Source organism: Felis catus, chromosome D1 (assembly GCF_018350175.1).
Source record: "Felis catus isolate Fca126 chromosome D1, F.catus_Fca126_mat1.0, whole genome shotgun sequence".
Classification (NCBI taxonomy): Eukaryota; Metazoa; Chordata; class Mammalia; order Carnivora; family Felidae; genus Felis; species Felis catus.
Window position 1 is genome coordinate 22,829,221 of NC_058377.1, and position 23,780 is coordinate 22,853,000.

The 23,780-nt window shown below is 41.3% G+C and overlaps 3 protein-coding genes across 11 annotated transcripts in view; 2 read left to right on the forward strand and 1 right to left on the reverse strand.

Moving 5' to 3' along the window:
• Positions 1-12,041, forward strand: HYLS1 (HYLS1 centriolar and ciliogenesis associated). 6 transcript variants are annotated; one of them, XM_006936774.4, is made up of 4 exons: positions 1-106; positions 3,209-3,252; positions 8,016-8,134; positions 10,747-12,041. In XM_006936774.4, exons 3-4 carry the CDS (start codon positions 8,121-8,123, stop codon positions 11,669-11,671), a joined length of 939 nt encoding a protein of 312 aa, XP_006936836.2. In that variant the 5' UTR covers positions 1-106; positions 3,209-3,252; positions 8,016-8,120; the 3' UTR covers positions 11,672-12,041. The 6 variants fall into 6 exon arrangements, with proteins under 6 accessions (XP_006936836.2, XP_006936841.2, XP_006936837.2 ...); XM_006936779.4 differs by having other exon boundaries at positions 10,750-12,041; XM_006936775.5 differs by lacking the exon at positions 1-106 and adding an exon at positions 135-270.
• On the reverse strand, positions 4,515-14,312 carry PUS3 (pseudouridine synthase 3). Of its 3 annotated transcripts, XM_006936781.5 has the most exons (6): positions 14,170-14,187; positions 12,794-12,922; positions 7,069-7,495; positions 6,391-6,956; positions 5,295-5,488; positions 4,515-5,153 (listed from the first exon to the last, which is right to left on the reverse strand). In XM_006936781.5, exons 3-6 carry the CDS (start codon positions 7,441-7,443, stop codon positions 4,843-4,845), a joined length of 1,446 nt encoding a protein of 481 aa, XP_006936843.2. In that variant the 5' UTR covers positions 7,444-7,495; positions 12,794-12,922; positions 14,170-14,187; the 3' UTR covers positions 4,515-4,842. The 3 variants fall into 3 exon arrangements, with proteins under 3 accessions (XP_006936843.2, XP_006936842.2, XP_019667083.2); XM_006936780.5 differs by lacking the exon at positions 12,794-12,922 and having other exon boundaries at positions 14,170-14,312; XM_019811524.3 differs by lacking the exon at positions 12,794-12,922 and having other exon boundaries at positions 7,069-7,491; positions 14,170-14,271.
• Positions 14,044-23,780, forward strand: part of DDX25 (DEAD-box helicase 25) — a 20,110-nt gene continuing 10,373 nt past the window's right edge. The window contains exons 1-8 of one of the 2 annotated variants that reach the window (XM_003992552.6): positions 14,044-14,062; positions 16,202-16,268; positions 16,523-16,564; positions 17,049-17,184; positions 18,800-18,892; positions 18,981-19,083; positions 20,583-20,697; positions 21,556-21,733. In XM_003992552.6, the coding sequence (XP_003992601.1) occupies positions 18,831-18,892; positions 18,981-19,083; positions 20,583-20,697; positions 21,556-21,733 (458 nt within the window). In that variant the 5' untranslated portion in view covers positions 14,044-14,062; positions 16,202-16,268; positions 16,523-16,564; positions 17,049-17,184; positions 18,800-18,830. Of the gene's footprint in view, positions 14,063-15,405; positions 15,549-16,201; positions 16,269-16,522; positions 16,565-17,048; positions 17,185-18,799; positions 18,893-18,980; positions 19,084-20,582; positions 20,698-21,555; positions 21,734-23,780 lie in introns of those variants that run through there. The other variant, XM_023239279.2, reaches the window with a different exon arrangement.

Sequence of the window (23,780 nt, forward strand, 5' to 3'; positions counted from 1 at the left end):
GGTGTGCCGCGCGCCTGCGCGAGCTGCTGGACGCTAACGGAATCCTGCGGAGCTTCGCTAGGCCGGCAGCGGGAGTCGGTGCGGCGAGCGGACCTCGGCGGGGCCGGTAAGCGGGTAGAGACTGGAATAGGGGGCGCACGGGCCCACGGGGGCCGATCGCCCGCCGTGCGGAGAGGTCGAGGTCTGGATAGCACGGAATGGGAGTACCCTCACTGGTGCGCCGTCTCACGTCCGACATACCTTCCAAACCCGGGTTTACTGCTTCCCAAGGTTGGTGTAAGCTGTGTCGTGCTGTGCCCTTGGCGTGCCTGAGCCCCTTGAAGTCACAGTGGGCTCCCGTGGCGCGCCCGACGTCCACTGCCAGCCCGATAGCTGCCCTGGCTGGCACCTCCGTAGCCCAGAGGGCTGCAGGGGAAGGGGGTGGTGTCGCCGCGGGAGCCGGGTTCCCCGGAGGCCGCCAGCATCCGAGGCGACGACCGCGCCCGAGGCCAGGTGGGCACCAGGTGGCCTTTGTTGTTGTGAAGCGACCAGTCTTCCCAGCCGGTAGTTTTGCCCTTTGTGAACTTCTGGGTGTAACCGTGCGAGCAGCTCTCTCGCTAATGAGTTAGGATAGGGTGGAAAAACGAACCCTGTAGCCCTACCCCAGATGAAAATAAACCTTTTTTCTGATTGTAAAGTTATACCGTCCTGTTGATTTTAGAAATAAATCCAAGAAGAACGAACGTATAAAGGAAAAAAGGAAGAAAATTCTAGACATTCCACTGGGCCACAGATAACCATAAAAAAAAACCACTTCATATTTGGGTTCCCTTCAGATATATGCGTTTTGAGTATATATACCTAATTATACTCATAAAATATATTTGGTTTTATGTAATTGTTTTAAATATGATAAAGCATAGTCATTTAAAAAGCAGATTATGCCTTAGTAATATTTTAGGAGCATGTGACTGTCAAATATAGATAAAGCATTATCATTTTTAATGGATGCATGGTACTTCTTACAATGGCACTACTGTACAATATATTATTTAACCACTCCCCTCACGATGGACACTTGTTTTTCCAGTTTCTTCATCATAAAATAGCATGGTGGTGGTTACATGTATGTATACATGTTTGCATTCTTGTTCAATTTATCTCCTTAGAATAATTCTTGGAAGTGGATTATGGCTTAGACATTGTGGTGCAGTTTAAATTGTGATTCATAATGCCAAGCTGCCCTCTAGAAAAATTGATATCCCCCCATCTACACACACACAGTGTGTAGGGTGCTTATTTCTCCACACTCCGACTGACCCTGGGTATGAGAAAATCTTACCAATCTGAAAAGACATCTTAATGTCTTTATTTCCGTTATTAATGAGATTAAACATTTTCTGTGTGTATTAGTCATTATTTCTTTGGGAAATTTTCTGTCCTTTATTCTGGTCCCCTATTCTGGTGCATTTACCTTTTACTAGCTTTCTAAGAGGAATTTGAATTAGTGACTTTGAACCCGTTGCACATATTTTCCCCAGTTGTCCCTTGGATTATGGTTGACTTTTGCTGGGTGTTTTGTTTTCTCTTGTTTTGCTCCAATGTTGTGGTTCTTTAAGCTGCTTGCTTTGTTCCAAAGTTGTGGTTCTTTCAGCTACTTGCTTACTTCTCCCCAGAGGTAGAGAAATTTGTTGTAACTCTACAGTAGCCTCCTTGTAATGGTTAGAATCTAACTAGTATCCCAGTTTAAAATCCTCCCCTTTCACCCTTAAAATCCTTGCACTTGGAACTACTAAACCTGGGATACCAAGTTGCTTAGGAGTTTTGAAGAGAAGGCACTACTGGGTATTTTGGTCAATATTATCAGTATCTACAAAATATAAGCTGCTCTAGCTTCTACGTGACAGGTTCCTCCTAAGTAAAGGGAAAGGATTATCAGGTCTTTATTAAAAAGAAAGAACTTAGTTACCTATGAGCTTTACTATAGTTTATGTTTTACTATTTGCAAACACCCTTCTTCATACATTGAAGAAAAAGGAGTGTGCCATAATTTAAATGCAGACAAAATAACATGTTAATCACTGTATAGTATAGTAGATATGACATTAAAAAAAATCTCTTTGGGCTTTAGTATTAGAGATCCTCCTAGCCCAGAGTCCTATTCCATTTCTGTCCCTGCTTTATTCTGTTTTATCTTTTTAGTAGGTAGTTTGTATTGCATGAACATTGAAATAAATGGTGTAATACCTCTCACAAAGCACCATTTTATTTGTATGCATACCATATATGTGTATGTTAACATATAATACATATTATGTGTTATATCTTCATATATAATGTATATAATCTCATTTAATTCCTTCCATTTTTCCAATGAAGAAAAAAATAAGATCTAAGGCCTACTTCTGACTCCATACCGTGAGTCAGAAACTGAAATTTATAATAAATATTACCTCAGATAACGTAAGTAATTTTGCAAAGTTACATTTTAGGATGCATCATTGCTTCATCTGTGATGATTGTCCTGAGTGTATCTATGGTAACTACCAAAAAAATAATGTCACTAGGGGCGCCTGGATGGCTCAGTCAGTTAAGCGTCCGACTTCGGCTCAGGTCATGATCTTACGGTCCGTGAGTTCAAGCCCCTCCTTGGGCTCTGTGCTGACAGTGCAGAGTCTGGAGCCTGTTTCAGATTCTGTGTCTCCCTCTCTGTCTGACCCTCCCCCACTCATGCTATGTCTCTCTCTGTCTCAAAAATAAATACACGTTAAAAAAAATTTTTTGGGGGGGCGCCTGGGTGGCTCAGTCGGTTGAGCGTCCGACTTCAGCTCAGGTCACGATCTCACGGTCCGTGAGTTCGAGCCCCGCATCGGGCTCTGGGCTGATGGCTCAGAGCCTGGAGCCTGCTTCCGATTCTGTGTCTCCTTCTCTCTCTGCCCCTCCCCCATTCATGCTCTGTCTCTCTCTGTCTCAAAAATAAATAAAAATGTTAAAAAAAAAATTAAAAAAAAAATTTTTTTTTTAAATGTCACTAAATGCTTATTCTTCTAGATATGATAGTATAGTTTAATTAACCTTGAAAGAATTTTAAGATCTAAGACCCTGTTCCTCTAACTCCTCTGCTTCTAAGGAATCTTCAAGCATGGCGTTTTAGTGTTTTTTGTCCCATGTATTGTTTCTTTAAAGTTCAATTTTTAAAATAGTGATTTCTTAAACTCTTCTTTTCCAGGTTTTTCTCGAAAACTAATGGCAGTGGAGGTACACTGAAATAAGGTAGGAAATTGAAAAAAATAAAATGCTTTGGTTTGTCCTTCCATGTTTAAGTTAGGATATTCTACTACTCAATGATTACACTAAAAACAAAAGGATCCTGACATCAAAATTAAAGAGGAAGGCTATCTATATATCTCTATCTCTATCTCTTATCTAGATAGATATATATTTTTTTAGCAAGGGTGGGTCAGAGAGGGAGAGGGAGAATCCAAAGCAGGGTCCATGCTGTCAGTGCAGAGTGGAGATGTGGGGCTCAAACTGCTGAACCATGAGGTCATGACTTGAGCTAAAACCAAGAGTTGGAGGCTTAAGTGACTGAGTCACCCAGGCGCCCCAAGAATGCTTGCAACTTATGTAAAAGGTGGTGAAGATGATGACTATGCAACTGAGACCATTTGTGGCTCACACAGCACTAGACTGATAAGCTTTCTAAGAGATGCTGTGCTTTATTGAGTTAGGCCATTTTCAGGTAGTATTGTGCCTGGTATAAACCAATGTATCAAATATTTAACGGACTAAATTTCTTACTTTTAATTTCTCTTCTAAAAAATAAGACACTCAGGCAAAGTTCTTTATGAGAATTCAGAGGAGTAGTGAATATTTCATTTGCTTTTTTCTTTTAATTTTTTTAATGTTTGTTTATTTTTGAGAGAGACAGAGAGCATGAGTGGGGGAGGGGCAGAGAGAGAGGGAGACACAGAATCCGAAGCTGCCTCCAGGCTCTGAGCTGTCAGCACACGGCCTCATGCAGGGCTCAAATTCACAAGAGTACAAGATGATGACCTGAGTCAAAGTTGGATGCTTAACCAACTGAGCCACCCAGGCACTCCATTCATTTGCTTTTTTTTTTTTTAATTTTTTTTTTTTTAACGTTTATTCATTTTTGAGACAGAGCATGAATGGGGGAAGGTCAGAGAGAGAGGGAGACACAGAATCTGAAACAGGCTCCAGGCTCTGAGCTGTCAGCACAGAGCCCGATGCGGAGCTCGAACTCACCGACCGCGAGATCATGACCCGAAGTCGGACGCTTAACCGACTGAGCCACCCAGGCACCCCCATTTGCTTTTTAAAAAGACAAAAATAACAGGGGTGCCTGGGTAGCTCAGTCAGTTGAGCATCCTACTCTTGATTTTGGCTCAGGTATGATCCCAGGGTCTAAGATCAAGCCTCGCTTTGGGCCCAGTGCTGAGCGTGGAGCCTGCTTAAGATTCTCTCTCCTCTCTCTCTCTCAAAATTAAATAAACAAACAGCATAACAAGTTAGACACTTGTAGGATCAGGCTTTAATGAATTTGAGGCACAGGTTTCCACATGTATGTAAACCCCATTTCACAATTGCTTTTTGCTTCTTCCATCTCTTAATCCTTTTGGACAGGAATGAGAATGCTTGAATTCTCTTACTCAAGTAGGAGCTTCCTTCACAGGGCTTAATGTTCTTTTGGTTTGGGGTTTTTTGGGGGGGGTTTCTTGTTTTATTTTTTCAAAGAGCTGATAATCTGAATTTTTAGGTCTTCTTGTAGTACATATTTTCTTGTATTTCTTTCTCTCCACCTACCACTAGCTGCTTGTTGCCTCCTAGATTCTCTTATGGTTAACTGATGCTTTTAATTTCTGTGTCAACACAGACTCTCTTTGTTGGTTTCTCCAAAAGAGTATTTTCTTCCTCCATTATATCATGACAGTCCCTTTTGGCTTTTGTTTCTTCCTCAAGGAACGAATGTGGGTGCTCGATACGTCCCCTACGTACAAAATGCTGGATCCGGGATTCTAATCCTTGGCATTTAGGACGATCCATTAGTGGTTTATATGTGCGCATTTTCACTCCTTCTACAAAGGCACTGGTCTGCTTTATGACAGAGGGCTTAACATTTCTCCATTCTATCATTCCATCCATCTCTGGTCCTATAATACATACAGTCATATGTTACATGGATACTTTACCACAGTAGAATCACCTCCAAACTTTACATAAATCTGCTCCCATAACCCCACATAACTTCGGTTCTGGTAAATAATCGTCTCTTAGGATTTCCCCTGTCATACCTGTCCCACAGGTATCCACTGCAACACAGTCCAGTCCTTGTAGCATGCTATACAACATGTGAGTTTTCACAGCATGATTAGCCCATAGTTGTTGTAGGTGGGTAACATTGAACTCCTGAACCTCTCGGTCATAAATCCACTTGATATTTTCAAACTTACAGTCATACAAGACTAGAGGAAATTCTACAGCCATACTAGAGGGAAAAAGAGACAAGAAACAGTATGAAAATACACAGCAGCCGTCCAACAGTTTTTCAAATACAAGTGGCGGGGGGAGGTAGTTGGATTAAAAGGAGGGGAAAATCTTTGTCAGTACTGAGTAACAGATAAGAAAGTAAAAAACACCATCCCTAACCTTGAACAACTTTATATTTGAAAGACAAAAACACAACACAACAAACCATGAATCAACTGGTTAGGCCTCAACCATAATGCTATAACATTATTTTTTACATTTTTTCCCAACTTGTTGATTTTGCAGTATCGTAGCCAGGGAGGTTTATCCAAGGTGTGATTATTGCTAATTGAAAACATTTTTATGAACTTGTTAATTTTGCATAGTATGAAGTAAAAAACTAGATTTCACTGCTTTAGAAATGAATTGTTAGTCTCTCTGGCCTCGGCCCAGTCTCAAAAGTCTAACTATTCTTCCTACCTTTCTTGCCATTTCAGACACTGAAAATAAGGAAAAATTCAAAAGTACAGTAGTATGACTGCCCAATAATATAAAGCAAGGAAGATTTATATGAATAGTTTGAATGCTCACTTTTAAACTTCACCAGAACCTAATAATAATACCCTTAAAATAAATTCAGGGGAAAAAACATTTAGGAATGAATGTTATTTTATTTAAGGGGACTGGTCCAAATACCTATTCCTTACTAATGGGATAGAACAACAAGAGAAGAAAAAGATAGCCCTCCTGCATATTCATGACATTCTCCAAGTTAGATTCAAAGCTTCAAGAAGACAAAATAAGTGACCTAGTTAATTAGACAGTTGTTGGGAGAAGATATGTTAACCTTTAATTATTTAAAATATTTAATATATTTAAAAATATTCTAACAGCAACAATTGTCTTTTGTTTTTAACGTACCTGTACTGAGGTTTCTGGGGGTTTTTCTCTATGTTCAGCAGCTCATCAATAATCTCTGGCTTCTCCATTCCTTGGCCAATCAGAAAAAGGATAGCCATCATACAGCGGACTTGATGATAAAGGAATGCCTGGCCAATCACTTCAAACTGACATAACTGGAAAGGTTCTTGCCATCTCTCCTTATCCAGGCTCTGGCCCACTAGCTGTACTTGAGCAGACAGAATAGTCCTCTGAAAATTGATCACTCCGTTGGCTACATCCATTTTACATAAGTTCCTAAAATCATGTGTGCCAACATACTTCTGAGCTGCATCGTTCATGGCCACAATGTCTAAATCAGCACGAGGGAAAAAATAGCGGTAAGTCCGCTCAAGACAGCTGAACCTAGCACTGAAGCTAGGTTCCACAGGGGCCCAGGCCAGTACACGGATGTCTGGAGGGAGTACCCGATTGAGAATGTGGGTATAGCGGATCTCTTTAGCAGCATCACTGACTTCATCTTTTAAATTACAGTCCTCTGAAGCCCTGTCCTTTGGAAAGTGAGAACGAAGGTCAAGAGAAATCACCTATGGAATTAAAGGAAGATGGTTGTTTTAAAGACACAATCTGAATCCTTAGTATGTGCACCTAGAATACACGGGTATCACTTGCTTTAAGAAACAGTATAGTGGCCCTTACCTGTCCAAAGGCACTGACTCCTTTGTCTGTTCGCCCACAGCGGTGATAGTTGGATGTCTGTCTGCTTTCTACTAGTCGAGTCTTGGTTAGAGCCTCAAACAGTTTCTCTTCAATTGTATTGTTTGTGTTTTCCTGACTGGCAAAGCCTTGGTATCCCCAGCCCAAATAGGCTATCTTTAGAGCTACATGTCTTCGACCATGAGCACTGAAATCAAATGCACGCTTAGCTTTTCCAGCTCCTAAAGAATTTTCTCTCACGGTTGAGTCTTTGTTGTTGGCCTGTTCTTTTTTAAGTCTCTGTACCTCCTGCTCCAGTTCCTGTACTCTTTTTAGGAGTTTGACAGTTTGGGTTCTGTCTATGTCACTTTCAGCCATGATAAAAGACAACCAACCCCAGGGATAAAGAAATCATATAGGTCCACTCTACCTGAAAAAAGAGTAAAAGGATACAACAGTTTCAATGCGGATTACTTTGGTGATGTCCATATCATTCCATCATCTGCAAATAGTACCTAAGATTTAATTTAATGCCTAAAGGATATATTTTGCTTCTGCCCAGGGAGACAAGCATTAGCTTAATTGTTCTGGGTTGATCATCCATAGATACTGTTCTTTTCTATCCTGTGTGGCCAGTTCACAGGGGAAAAGGAAAGGAGCATCAAGAAATGGCATTGTTAAAGTTGAGTCAGAATTTAGGGAAAATATTTGTAGATCCCATTTCTCTCTGCTTCATTAGCTGTGATGATTTTTTTGATGATGATCATGTTTTTGATACTTTTCCTTAAAACATTTCCTTTTGACTTCTCATTACACTTGTCTAATCTTTCTAATCTTAAAATCTGTTCATATGGAATATATGTCTACTCAGTTTCCGCTGCTTTCCAGTATTTCATATAAAACGAGTGGCTTGTATATTCTGTCCTCTAACACTCAGTTCTGTCTTAAAGGTGGTACGGCAGAAGCTAGCCTGACTGACGAAACTTGTCAATGATTGTACTTCATATTGCAAGGAGAGCCTGAAGTCAAGGATTTCCCACTCTTAAGTGGTTTTGATGGCAGAGAGAAGGTAATTAAGCATCATGATCTTTTTTTAAGTTGAATTTCTGTTCTATACCTCTAGCTATTGAAGAGTCAATCTGGAAAATGTAATTAACATGTTGAAATTCCTGACATATTTCAAAATTCTAGCGTTGAATATACTACATCCTTAAAATTGGGACAGTGCTACACAGTCCATGACTGGTGGTCACTTTATATGGATTGTCACCAAATGTGTTCTAAGGCTATGTTATCTGGGTAGCTCATTTAGTTTCTGGCCTTTGAGAGTTTCTGTATCTATGATATGTTAAAAGTTTAAATACAAAAAAAATGAAACTATAACAAATACTAGAAGAAAACTTTTATGGTCTTGGAATGTGAAAGGCGTTTCTATGTAAGATACTATAGAAGCCCAGAAAATATATACATCTGTTTTAATTTAAGGATCAATAAGAGAAAGCCCAACAACCAGAGAGATAAATGGGAAAGGAAAAGCATTTCATACAAAAAGAGAAAAACAGCTGATAAAAGTGTATGAAAAGTTGTTCAGTTCTACTCAATGTAAATACCATTTACAGGAAACTATTTTTCATCCAGCTGACTGCAGAGGAGGTTTGACAGTACACCACTTTGGAGAGGGAATGGAGAAGCAAGCTCTGGAAGATGCTGTCAGTACAGCCTCTTCACAGGGCAGTTGACAACATCCATCAAATTGAGCACACACATATCTTTTGACCCACCTACTCCATTTCTAGAAATTTTACATACACGTGGGCTTGCACAAGTATGTAAAAACTTGAAAGATACTTGGAACATTCGTTTTTAACAAGACTGTAACCTAAATTAAATCAGGGGCTGAAATGAATAAATTAGGGCACATCGATATGTCAGAATTCTGTACAACTTTAAACAAAATGAAGTCCATGTGTGCTGATCTCGCTGGATCACCAAGACCATCTTTAAGATTCAGGGGAGTTGTGGGATGCCTGGGTGGCTCAGCTGGTTAAGCGTCTGACTTTGGCTCAGGTCATGATCTCATGATTCTTGGGTTCAAGCCCCGCATCAGGCTCTGTGCTGACAGCTCAGAGCCTGGAGCCTGCTTCGGATTCTGTGTCCTCCCTCTCTCTTTGCACCTCCCCCCTCATGCTCTGTCTCATTCTGTCTCAAAAATAAATAAATGTTAAAAAAAAAAAAAAGATTCAGAAGAGTTGTATAATATGCTCCTTTATGGTATAAAAATGTACATATGAATATGGAAGATTACTAGAGAAAGTGTAAGAAACTACCTTTTGAGTGAGACTTGGTGGGGGAAGTGGGGAATCCTTATTTAAAATGACCATGTGCAGTACAGTATAGGAAATCTAGTCATTATTGTATATATAGTATTGTAATAACATGTCATGGTGACAGACAGTAGCTATAACTTGTAGTGAGCTTAGCATAACCTATAAACTTGTCAAATGTACAACTGAAGCTAATGAATATTGTATGCAACTATATTTTAATTAAAAAAATTCCCATGTGCGTGTACTAGTTTTTCAATTTAATTTAAAAAGAAAAATTGTAGGGCATAAAAGTCCTTATTAGAAAGAAAGAAAAATTGTAGGGATACAGGAAATAGTGTGGGCAGTAGCTACCTGTCCTAGATCCAGTCCAGAAACTAGCCTTGGGCATTTGGCTGGTTGATTGGGGTTTAAAAGTTAGTTCAGTGACAGGGTACTGAGATGAACAGATTTAGCTTGGCAACTAATGACACATTAAAATCACTTAAGCATACGAGTGTTTATGTGCATATCACTGCTTTGTGATGGTTTTGGATTAAATCACTCTCATCGGTAAAAGCAAGGACTTAAGCCAGACTGCCTGAGTTAGACTTCCAACTCCATCACTTACAAGCTGTGTAACCTTGGACTAGTTCTTTATGCCTCATGTTATTCATCTGTGGAAAACCGGTAGTAAGAGTACCAGTTAGCTCACAGGATTCCATGAATTAGTAAATGTTAAGCACATAGAACAATGCTAGATACACAAAGTGCTCCTCAGTATAAGTTGCATAATATATGTTAAGCATTATGTCTCAAGCTCTTTTTCTGCCTCACCTGTACTGTCCTAGGAGCTACTACAGGTAGCAAAACTACCAGGCATTAGAAAGTGGGAGCAAACAAGAGAGTGGAAATGAAAGCAGCTGGTAGATTTTCTGGAGCTGAGTTAATGCCCCTCCAAACCGCTACCATACTACCCTATTCTTTTTTTTTTTTTTTAATTTTTTTTTTTTCAACGTTTATTTATTTTTGGGACAGAGAGAGACAGAGCAAGAACGGGGGAGGGGCAGAGAGAGAGGGAGACACAGAATCGGAAACAGGCTCCAGGCTCCGAGCCATCGGCCCAGAGCCTGACGCGGGGCTCGAACTCCCGGACCGCGAGATCGTGACCTGGCTGAAGTCGGACGCTTAACCAACTGCGCCACCCAGGCGCCCCTACCCTATTCTAAAATCTGTATTTTATTACAGAACTATTACATTTATGATTGCCTTAGCCATTCTTTCTCCATTTGACTACAATAAAATAATACACAAGAAGGGAATGAACAGTTAATGAGCTGGAAATTATCAGAAAACTGATCAGTATTTTTTCTTCCAGAAGGTCCTACAGTGGAGGGGAAGCAATGGAGGAACTCATGGGACCCAGTGGACAAAAATGGGCCAATATGGATCCAGAAGAAAGAATGTTGGCAGCCACTACAGCTTTTACCCATATCTGTGCAAGGCAGGGTGAGGGGGATGTCAGGAGAGATGCCCAGTCTATGCAATATGATCCCTACAGTAAAGCCTCAATAATTCCAGGAAAGCAGCCTCTCCCTGTGCAACTGCAGTACCCACACGTAGAAAATAATGCCACTTCAGAAACAGTCTCAGAGGCCTCTCAAAGACTCCGAAAGCCAGTGATGAAGAGAAAGGTGTTGCGGAAGAAGCCAGGAGGGGAAGTCTTAGTGACAGATGAGTCAATTATCAGTGAATCGGAGTCTGGTACAGAAAGTGATATGGATCTCTGGGACTTAAGACAAAAGCTGATGAGTCTGCAGTTCCAGGAAGACAGGGAATCTCCAGCTGACATTTCACAAAAATTTAATTTACCACATGAATACCAAGGAATTTCTCAAGATGAGCTCATTTGCTATCTACAAAGAGAAGGAATGGCCCCTCCAGCTTATGAACAAGACCTGATTGTTGCCAGTCGACCAAAGTCCTTTATTCTCCCAAGGCTGGACCAGTTGAGCCGAAACCGGGGCAAGGTAGACCGCGTAGCCCGATACTTTGAGTACAAACGAGACTGGGACTCAATAAGGTTACCTGGTGAAGATCATAGAAAGGAATTACGCTGGGGTGTCCGAGAGCAGATGCTTTCTCGAACAGAACCCCAGTCCAAGCCTCAGCACATATATGTTCCAAACAATTACCTAGTGCCAACTGAGAAGAAAAGATCTGCCCTTCGCTGGGGTGTTCGTTGTGACCTCGCAAATGGTGTCATGCCCAGGAAGCTTCCCTTCCCTCTGTTTCCTTCTTAAGTGTTTTTTTAACCTCTTTTATGGGATTGTTTGGGGGTAACCTGGTTCTTTCTCTCTTTCCTTTTATTTAAGTAGAAACAACTAACTTAAAAGCCCATGGAACATTATAAAGACTTCACCTACCATTGGTCTTTCCTAAGTCTATATCTCATTGGTATTAAATACTACTTCACTTCCTAATGACCACTCTCAAATCCGGTAATTGCAAGACAAATGCCAGAGAAAGAAAAACAGACCTGGTCTTTCACTTTGTCAGATAGCACTATTTCTGTTCTATACTGTTTTTAACCTTTCGCCAATGTGTGAGTTGCTGTCTTTAAAGTTGCTGGGTGTTAAGCTTACTCATTAAAGAATTTTTGGATTTTGTGAACTTGATCTTTTTTTTACTTCTACTTCCTAAGTAAGATGATCTCAAAACTGGGTTATGATTCTCCTTCCAATCATTACTTCCCATCATACTCTCACCACTTAAATAATGAGCACCAGAGGAAAGGAACAAAAAACTGTCATTTACGCACACACTCCTTAAAGGAAGGAAGGAAAGTAGCAACACAGATAATCCTCCATCACTAAAGGAACATAGTAAATCCAGAAAACTTAAGTGATCTTTTTAAAACTAATGTTTATTTTTGAGAGTGTGCGCAAGCACGTGTGCATGAGTGGGGGAGGGGCAGAGAGAGAAAGAGGGAGACAGAATCTGAAGCAGGTTCCAGGCTCTGAACTGTCAGCACAGAGCCCGGCGTGGGGCTTGAACTCACAAACTGTAAGATCATGACTTGAGCTAAAGTCGGACCCTTAACCGACTGAGCCACCCAAGAGCCCCAAATGATTTTCAATAGATGCTCAGTAACAGTACTACATGACATACAGAATTCTAACCCAAGTTTAACTCCAGAATCACTTCAATAATACATTGCCCTCCAACTGTCACTTCTAGAATACCATGCTTTTTATAATTTGCCACTGAGATTTTCTTGGAAATTATGCTTGTTGCTTGAAGGCTATTCCCACTATTAAACAGAACTTCTTCACTACGAATACTATCTGTAACTAGATGCAGACACAAATATCCAAGCGAATCTGGCCTATTTGGGTACAGACCAAAATGCTAATTCTGTTCACCTTAAATTGGTTCTATTCTTGATGCCTCTAATCCAACGAGGAACATCTAGAATCTGGAGATTGTCATTTGTAGCGTTTGAAGCCATCAGAGGGACAGCAGAAACAGTTTGCTTGTTCAAGGGAAAACAGCTGTGCAACATAAAAATGAACAACTTTGACCATTACTATCTGCTAAAATATACTTGCTCCATAATGTTTGGGCCACATTCATCCAGTTCCACTGGAAGGCATTTATCAGGGAAAGAAATAATCAGTGACTCAAAGATAGATGTGGGATATGCTCACTGTAAAGTAAAAATTGCAAACTATCCAACAGTGAAATGATTAGGAATATTGTCCACTGAAAATAATGGGAAGCTATTGACAAAGCGCAAATTAAGTGAAACCAGTTGTAAACTATACAGTATGATCACAGTCATCTACACATACAAAGCACAAGGAAAAATCAAAACCTTACTGGGTAATGAGATTAAAGGTAGTTTTTATACCTCTTTAAAAACCTTGAAAGCCACATGGCATTTTTATATGCAAATTACACCAATGACTTCTCTTTATATTATCTCAACGCCCACTATCAACACATAGTTTTTAGTTACCTAGTTGAACCCTTTAACCAGAGAACTAGTCCAAAGGGCTTAAGCAGGTAGTAAGATTTGTGGCAAAAAGACTTGGGTCCAAGACTCCTGACAATGTGCATTGCTTCCTCCAGCACACCGCAGCACACCCAACGCCTGGAAGGGGGCTGCCACATTACCACAACGAGGGAATCGTGTGTGCGCCGACCATCGACTGTAAATATAATCAGCTATCGCTAGAGTTTCAATACGTTTTTTGAAGTTGAAAAGATTCAAATCTCAAAATATTAGTAACCAGTAGGGTAGTAGAAAGCGTTCTCCGTGATAAACTTTATTTTAAACCAACGAGGGAAGGAGGAATAGCCAAAGGATCAGGAGACACGCACTATGATCACTAACAGTGAAAAGCAATCGCGTGGAAAGCAATCTCCTGAACAATTTTTTAAAAAGTCGCCACGCCTCCCTCTCCACAGACCATTGGAATCCTGACCTCTATTAGTATTTAGTTTTGTGACCAAACAATTCTGAGGCAGCAGAGACTTAACTCCACAGTCCAAGGGCCCTCTAAGTAAACCGAATTACAAGAAGTTCTTACTGCTGCGACTTTCTGCCAGGAGCATCAAGAAGCACCAGATACAAAAATAGGGTCCTAAGCGAGATCCCATATTCACCCACGAGCGCTTTCAAGAACAAGGTATGTAAAAGGGGGAGTGGAAAAGAGAAACATCCAGCTGTCTATACATTTAGCGTTTCTCTTTGGAGAACCCAGAAGATAATTCATCCCCCAAACCCCTGACTTACCTTCCGGTTGTCGACCACGCAGCTTTTCGTGAGACAGGAAGCTGTCACTTTGCGTCTTCTGCGCGCGCTCCCAGGGTCTCATGGGAGATGTAGTCCACCCTTGTGGGAAATGTAGTTCCAAGAGAGACGCCAAAATCTGCCTAATATTTTCTAGTCTGACCACCATTTCCCCTCCGACAAAGCAGAATCTGGGACCTATGCTAACACAAGAATAAAATATAGGATAAATCTAGTGCTATAAAATAACGGAAAAGCAGTTTTTCAAGTCTCTGCTATCTGTATACGAAAACTAACATTGAAGAACCTGGTCCGACTTTATATCTACTTACATGAGTAAAAAGTTACCATTGTAAGACAAAAACATTTGCTATTATAATCCACATGTAAAGGCTGAAAAGGAATTTGATAACCTCAAAACAAACGATTGAGGTGCCCGAGAGTGACCGAACAGAGCTGGGGAGTCGTGCTTCAGCACCACGGAGAGATCATAACTAGGTTTTTGGTTTGTGAGTTTCTGCAGAGACGCTGATCCAAATCTAAAGATTCCAGTTAGAAAACTGATAATGCAGATGCGGATAAGAGGTGGAGGTTTTACCGCAAGGAAAACAGTTTTCTCATGATTGTTTTAGCAAAGGGCACATATCAGGATTAAAATTAAAACAAGCAGGTATGTGGAAACATCACAGGTATTAGAATAGGGGCAGAAGTTTAGAACTTGGGTAACTTCACTCCCGCTTCTCATCTTTGCATTTGAATTAATTTGTCAAATGAAACTCATTCATTCTGCCCCTTTACTATCCTATGCAATTCTCTGGCCTTTCTGACATCTTTTAATACAGAAGCGGATATTTGGGAGGAAACGTGGGCACGAGTGCTTGAAACCGGGAATGGGTGAGCTGAATTGTCTATAGTGAGTGGTGCTTAAAGAAGGTAGAACTCGCGAATCAGTGCGAAAATTGGGCCGGCTTAGAGTCTCAAGCTTTTGTTGGGTTAGCAGAAGTTAGGGGAACACGAATGTTCACGACAATAGCGCCCCGTCGCCCGTTTCTAACACCTGGCACGGATGGGGTTGCTGGTGGAATAGAAACCTGCCGCAGGATCACACTTCTCTGGCTCCGGCGGCCACAACTCCCCCTGCCCCCGCCCCCCCGCCCCCCACCTCTCTGGAGCTCGTGCGCCTGCGCGCCGCGCGGCGGATGCTCGCGGGCGCGTAAGCCCGCCCCCAGGGGAAGCCCATTGGCCGCTGGCTGGGGCCGGGCACGGCCTCGTGCCACGGGAGGGCGCACGTGCTGGGGGCGGGAGCTGCGATCTCGGCTATGGCGTCGTTACTTTGGGGAGGCGACGCCGGGGCGGCGGAGAGCGAGCGGCTGAACAGTCATGTAACCGCCGCTGAGGCGGGGAGGGGAAGTGGGCGGGAGCCAGAACCTCACTCTGAGAGGGAAATCTGCTGGGGGGGATGTGGCGGGGGGGGGGGGGTGAGGGGAAGCCTCGCTGGCGTGTGGCGTGGGGTGTCAAATGGTGGAGGGGTGATGTGGTAAGGATTTGGGGGAGGGCCAGAGGAAGGAGACCCCGAGAGACGCAAGACCTTTGGTTTGAAGGGCAGAACGAAGACCCCCTAGAAGTCCTGGGAGAGAAAGCAGCTGATAGTCCCAACTAGACCTCGGAGTTTTTTGTTCTCCCAATTTGACCATTTAGCCTCGGCTAGCTTCCATCTTACCGACCACCGCGTTTTTCTATCTACCATTCCTTACTGGTTCTGTGACAGCGCCCCCCCCCCCCCCCCCCCCCCGCCCCAAGGACTGCCACATTTAGATTAGAGGACTATAAAGAGGAACTTAAGGTACAGGGGCAGCAGAAAGTCTCCTTCATTTTAGCATAATTCATACAGGTGACCTGTTCCTGAAAAGAATCCATTAATACCTGAAACTGCAAAGGAAACAATATTCGGGTGGTCTCTCCCAGCTAGTGGGGAGCACTGGGCTGCTTGGTGGCTTGCTTCCTAATATTGATTGCAATTTGTGTCTTTCAATAGTTTTCAAACCTCATCCACCCCCGGAAGAACCTTCGGGGTATTAGGAGTACTACAGTCCCAAACGTAGGTGAGTGCTGTTAGATAAAGCAAATTGGTCTCAATTAATTAAAAAGCATTGCTTTCCTCAGGCCCCTGGCAACTGAAATACCATAGACTTCCATTAATTTAATACTCAGGGTCCTCCACTACCTTCCTGTCTTTTTACCCACTCCTCCACTGGATGACCCTTCATGTCAGTGCACACTGTGGAGTTGGTGAGAGATATTGGGATCATACAAACATTTCTGTTTGGTATTTATTGTTTCTTTTCCATCCTTTTAGATGGTTCTAATAACACGGAAGATGATGATGAAGACGATGTAGGTAGGAGTAAATTCATTTGCATGTAACCTAGCATTCTATATCAATTAATTATGACTTTCACAATGTGAGTGAATAATATAATTTAAGTGAAAAAGGACTTTTTCTCTATAAATCGTGAATTTCAGAAGAAATACTAAATTAGGAGTAGGCTGTATTTCTTCAGGGGGAGTTGAAATGCAATATGCGGGAATGAGTCGAGAATTTTCAGCTGGCAAGGCAAAATTAGGTCTCGTGGTGATGGATGTAGGCTTGCTTAAGGCCAGAGGTTGGTGTAACAGCAGAGCATAAGAAACTGGATCTTCATGTAAAAAGGAACTCTCAGTGTTAAGTCATTCTTTCTACAACCTTCTTTTAGAAGGAAGATAAGAGTAGGAGCAGTTGCTTGATATACAACCACTGAATGGAAAGGAACAATTTATTAGGTGTCATTTAGGAAGCTGGATTTACTCGTGCAATATTTCCTTTTTTATTTTTGCTTTTCTAGTGGATTTGGCAGCCAATTCACTCTTAAACAAATTAATCCGGCAGTCATTAGTAGAATCCAGTCACCGAGTTGAAGTCTTACAGAAGGACCCCAGCTCTCCACTCTACTCAGTGAAAACATTTGAAGAGCTGCGGCTGTAAGTATTTTTATTCATTTTGTGTGGGAAAATGCCAGAAAGAGTGGTACAGAACAAAATAATCTGCTAATAATAAAAACTCTCAGAATACCCTTCTTGTTCTAATATTCAGTATTAAAATGAGATGTGTACATTTTGTGTGCAAGTAAAGTATAGCTGAAAAAGGAGCACTACAATACCTGAGTTGTGCGGCAAATTGAGAAAATTTTGATGGTAAAATATTTTAACCTTGACATGCTAAGGGAGATAACTAAGCTCAACACAGCCATGTTACTATTTGCCATACCATGATACAGATATAGGGACGTTGATGACCCAAATATTCTCTCTCACCTCCTTTAGATAAGTTATAAGCTGTTACCTTCCTAATTCTATTTTGTTTTAGATGGCATTAAAATGAATAAGTTTCCCAAATGGGTTTGCATTTGCTAGGGATCTGTTAACTCTCATTAAGGAAGTGTGTTTTAATCAGAAGAGTTACTGATAGGGACCTGTTTAAGGGGAAAAAAAATCCAAAATCCCAATGCTCAGACATTTTCTAAATGGAAGGAGAAGCCTACCTATGATTAACAGCTGGCTGCCAATAACCTGCCAATTTAACCACATGCAAAATGTGCCTGTTATTGAAGGTGGACGTGTTCCAACCTATTTCTTTTTATCTTCTTTCTAACATCTATCATGAGACCTCAGGAAGGATGCATTTAAAAATGCTAGCTCTGGGGTGCCTGGGTGGCTCAGTTGGTTAAGCGTCTGACTTCAGCTCAGGTCATGATCTCATGGCTTGTGAGTTCCAGCCCCGTGTCAGGCTCTGTGCTGGCAGCTGAGAGCCTGGAGCCTGCTTTGGACTCTGTGTTTCCCTCTCTTTCTGCCCCTCCTCTGCTTGCGGTGTCTCTCTCTCTCTCTCTCTCTCTCACAAAAATAAATAAACATTAAAAAATTTCTTTAAATGCTAGCTCAGAAGGATGAGATAATATTGTGTCTTCCACTCCTAGACAGAATTGATGTAAGGATCACCTCGACATAATTTTGTCTTCTCTGAAAATTGCTGTTAAAGCATCAAAGTTTGTCATTCATTAAAAAGAATTAAACAGAGGGGTGCCTGGGTGGCTCAGTTGGTTAAGTGTTAGATTCTTGATCTCAGCTCAGGTCTTGATCTCAGGGTTGTGTGTTTAAGCTCCATGTTGGTCTCCATGCTGGATGTGGAGCCTACTTAAAAACAAAAAACAAAAAACAAACAAAAAAAAAAGGAAAGAAAAGAATTAAACAGTAAATCTTTTCTGCTTGTGCGGAAAATAAGACTCTCCTGGCAAGTTAATACACTTTTATCAGACAGGTTTTTCCTTTTTTGCTGGGTTCAACTGAAAGTTCATTGTTAGGCTCTTATTACTGTCCTCAGCCTGGGCTTGTAGCGTAGCTTATTATTTTAATGGTAAAACTGTACAAGCATGATTGTATATGTTTGGAATTCGAGGTATAAATTGTATATTTCTAAATACTACTTTTGAATCTCAGTTGCAAAGTGGCTTAATTTAAAAATGCACCTTTGGAGTTTGTATTTCGGAGGCTGCTGACCAATCATAGGCTTTGTTTGCTTTTTTTTTTTTTCTTTTGACAGGAAGGAAGAGTTATTAAAAGGGATCTACGCAATGGGCTTTAATAGACCATCCAAAATCCAAGAGATGGCTCTCCCTATGATGCTGGCACACCCGTGAGTTTCCAGGGCAGTGCTATCCCAACTTCATTATTTTTAGTCTCCTGTATGCAGTTTATACCCAGGCATCTCCTCTTTTCTCCAGACCTCAGAACCTCATAGCCCAGAGCCAATCTGGAACAGGAAAAACAGCTGCTTTTGTGTTGGCAATGCTAAGCAGAGTTAATACCTTGGAATTGTTCCCACAGGTAAGGAAAGGCTGAGGGAGAGATGGGAATGCTTGAAGATGCCAATGATATTGTAGTAACGGGTCATATTACTTCAATGATGTGCTGGCATTTAGAATAGACATACTTTCATAAAATCACAGAGCATTGGGCAGCAGTAGGGGACAGTGATTGGGAACACAGTCTTTATTGTTTGGTTCCAATCCCAGCCTCTCTGCTTACTAGTAGAATGTCTTAGGTGAGCTAGTAGATCTTTCCATGTTTGTTTCCCTGTCTGTAAAGATAACATCTATAAAGGCGTGGATCATTCCTGACTCAGCACAGTGTAGAAACCGCTCATTAAGCATTGAATGCATGCATGAATGTATGAATTCATGAATGAATGAATGCCTCATAGGATTGTCGTGCAGATTAAGTAATGTACCTCTTTAGGGCTGTGCTAGGCCTAAAGTGAGCATTCACTGGTGATGACTGTAGGACTAGAGGATCACCTGGTCCACCTCCCCCTTTAGCAGAGGAGGAAACTGGGGCTTGGGGAGGGAAGTGTCTCACATAAGGTCACAGATGTCAAGAGTGACTGAGCAGGGACAGGAATGGATCTTGCCATGTGCTCAGTCTGGCTTCCACTCATGGAAAGTGGTATTCTTTCCCTGTTTCTCTAACCTGTACTCATCAACTCGTTTGACAAGCTGAGTACCTGAGTACTGAGTGCACTCTATGCCGTGGGGAAAACAAGGCTTCTTTTGGTAAGTTTACAGTTTGATCAGCAGGATAAGCTGTGGAGATGGATGACTAATGCCCAGCATTTGAAATTTTGTGCTTTTTTAGAAAAGTTCACTGAAATAAATATTCAGGGAGGGTTTGATATGATGAATAAAAACTCTTCAGGAAAGACTGTGCATCAACACACATTGAGAAATGTGTGTGGAAACAGTTTTTAGCACTGTAGCTATGTTTTCCTCTTCTCTGTATCGCAGATTCTTAACTGATCTTAACAAATGCATTAAACATCACCAGTTTCTTGCATCAGCTTCTTCATTCATCAACCAGATATAGAGGAGTGGAAGTAGCAGGAAAATTTTAGGGAATATTCTGCCAGCATTGTATACGGTGGATCAAGCAGGGAGTGTTCTGGAAGTAGGCAAACTTAATAGCAGGCAAGAAGTTATGAGGGTCATGCTCAAGCTGTGATTTGTCTTGCATTATCTTTCTTCTGGATTCCCAGCCTCCCTACACCTCACTGTCCCCCACAAAAAAAGCATAACCTGTGGCTCTCTATAGCTCTTTAGAGAGGAATATGTAAAAGGTGTTTCTCCACCTTCAGCCCCTTCTCTCCCCCACCCATATTCAGCGTTCACCTCAGATCTGTCAGCTGCTAAATTGTGTTCAATTGAAGATATTTTAGTCAACCAAAATCTCCAGTTTTGCATGTGTGCCTCTTCCTGAACAGACTTTAATTGTATGTCAGATTTGCACGATGGCTTGCATGAGCCTTTCAACTTACCCTTTCTCTCTCACAGTGCCTCTGTCTAGCTCCTACTTATGAACTGGCTCTGCAGACTGGTCGTGTGGTCGAACGGATGGGAAAATTCTGTGTGGATGTTCAAGTGATGTACGCCATTCGAGGGAATCACAGTATGTACCAGAAAGCCGGTCCTGGCTGACCTTTTAAATCCTCACTCCGGCAAGCATGTTACATCCCTTCTCGGCTTTTTTGTCTCTAAAGCGGGGGCTATGACAGCACCTGTACCGAAGGGTTGTTACTAGAATTAAATGAAGCGGTGCAGATGACGCTCCGTGTGCAAGCCTGGAGCATAAGAAGGACCCAGTAAATGTTAGCTACTTCATTTCCACATCCTGCAAGATGGTGCTTACATATATTTCTTTTTTTGAGGCTCAGGCATTTTGTGCAGACAGCTTGTGGCGTTTAACTTTTTCATTAAAGTATTTCATGTGCATGGCAGAAAAAGATCTTTAAAACACAGGTCAGAAGGTAAAAGTGAAAGTTTCTCTTTCTTGTCCTCCAAAGACCTATTTCCAAGGATAACTAGTTTTGTTCACCGACCTCTGTTGTTTGCTTTCTTTTTCAGTTCATTAACATATGGATGTACATGTATGTATTTGTTTTTGTAGAGTGTGAAAACGGGAGCACTATTTTCTTAGTGTCTACGAACTTAACATGGGGACACTGTCTGGGGACAGTTTGTAGGGTTTCCACCACTGTGCTAGTGCTATTGCTGCAGGGTGGCTTCTTAACTGACCATGGGCAGAATCAAATAGTCAAGACTGTTATTACTAAATCCTAGGAACTGAGGAATCTGTCCTAAAGCTCTGCAAAATCAAAATCTGAGAAGGCCCTCAGGGTTTGCATTTGCAAAATCATCACCAAATGTACTTTGACTGAAGAGTCCTGTGTCGCATCACCCTGATGTGTGGATTCTTAGGGTCATTTGCGTCGCATCTGAGGGAGTCCTTCAATCCCTTTCTCCCTAGTTCCCAGAGGAACCGATGTCACCAAACAGATTATAATCGGCACTCCTGGGACTGTCCTAGATTGGTGTTTCAAGCGAAAATTAATTGATCTGACTAAGATCCGTGTATTTGTCCTGGATGAAGCAGACGTGATGATTGACACACAAGGATTCTCAGACCAAAGCATTCGTATTCAGAGGTAAGTTTCACATCCATCCGTGTTCTTCCTGAATCTTCTGTCTGGAGGGGGAGTTTGATTTGTCTGCTGCTCCTAGTTGCCTTCACTACTTAATTCCTTACTTCTTTTGCTTTTGAGACAAATTTGGGGTTCAATATTTTCACCAGTTCAGCGGGCCTTTGGACTGCTGTCATTTGCTGGTTTCTTCAGTTTGTAATCTTGCCTGACTGCTCTTGTTTTCTCCACTGGCCTACATGTGGAACCCATGTGGTGAGTTGGCACCAAATTGTGTCCCTAAGTTCTCTATTAGAGCAAAAGTCCAAAGAGAATTTGTTAAAACTTGATAAGGCTGTGGTGAGGATAACCGCCGGGGGGGTAGAGAACACAGTAATCTGGAATTGGGAACCACGTGGTCTAGTCCTGACTTTGCCTCTCATTTGTCGAGTAAATCCTGTTGTTTTCCTAGGCCTTTCTCTCAGGATAACCCAAGGGCCCTAAAATCACAGATCACCAGGCCTAACCTGCGACTCACTGGTTCAGAATTTCTGGGAGTGGGCTTTAGGAATCTATATCACTTGTTTTTAAAGAAAGCATTTATGCACTCAGTATTAAACTCAAATGGTACTGAAAGACCCATCATGAAAAACAGTGACCTCCTGCCCTATCCTGTAGAGAATACATCTGGGTTCTGGTATTAACCTTCATATGTTTAAATGATATGCTCACGTGCCTTTTTCTTAATGTGTCGTCATCTGCTGACTACCTTGTAGAGGAGGTGGGAATTCTGCTCTTTTGTACCACCACCCTCCCCCATCCTCCTGTCCCCTCTGTCCCCTCTCTGTGGTTAGTTACATCGTAAGAGTTGGTTATGTTAATAGTGATATCATTAAGACATACAGATAACTGTTCGCTGTTGCACAGGGTATTACTATAATTATGTATTTTCTTGTACAACTGCTACCCCCAGAATTTAATAACTGTCTGTTTTCCTTCCTTTGGTTAGTATCACTGTGTGGGGATCTTTAAGTTTTCTCTGCCTATTTCATCATATGTGTCGTATGAAAATGCTATCTCCAGAAAGGCAAATACACTTAAAAATTCCATCAATGTCTTTTTTTCCCTGAAACTCTCCCGAGCACACACTCTACGGTTTCAGTCTGGACTTCGTTGTATAGCTGTCTCTCTAGGTCTTCCTGGCCCTCATTTACAGTTTGGAATCTCCTGTTTTCTGGGTCCCTTTTCTTGGTTTACTGTCAATTTACTCAGTACGCTGGAGTATATTCTCTAATGGCTTCCTAAAAAACAATGTCAGGAAGTTTACTTTCCATCTCCCACATGTCTGAAAATATCTTTATTGTACCTGTAAATCTGGTCTTTTGATTGATAGTTTGCTTGGATATGGAGTCCAAGTTGAAAAGAATTCTCCCTATAAATTCAGAGTCAATGTTGAAAACAAAAATTTTTTAAATACTATAATTCCCTCAGTTCCAGTGTTGTTGCTGACATTTGAAGTCGTTCTGATAGCCAAACTTTTGTACGTGATCTGTTTTTTCTCTGTAGCAGCTTTTAGAATCTTCTTTCTCCATAGTATTCTGAAACTTGACAGTGATATGTGTTTGTTTGGGTTCTTTTTCCCTCATTCATTGTTCTAGACATAGTACACTCACCCTGTTCATTTTTAAAACTTGTGCCTGCCAGATCTGGGAAAATTTCTTAGGTTATTTTTTTGCCTGCAGTGACTAACTTTCTAGGGAGCAGGACACAGCCATGCCAGACCAAAAAAAAAAAAAAAAAAGTATATATATGCATACAAATATATATGTGTGTATATATATATATATATATATATATATATATGAATGAATATAATTAGAAGAAATAGTCATACATGTGTGTTAACATAAAAATGTGATAAATGGTATATTTCTTTAAAATTGTATATTCTATATTTTCTGTTACATAAATCCTACAATTTAAGCAAAACAACAGTAGAACTAGTTAAGTGGCTATTAGTCATAATTATCAATAGAACTAATTAAATGAATAGTATGTATGAGAAAGATATAAC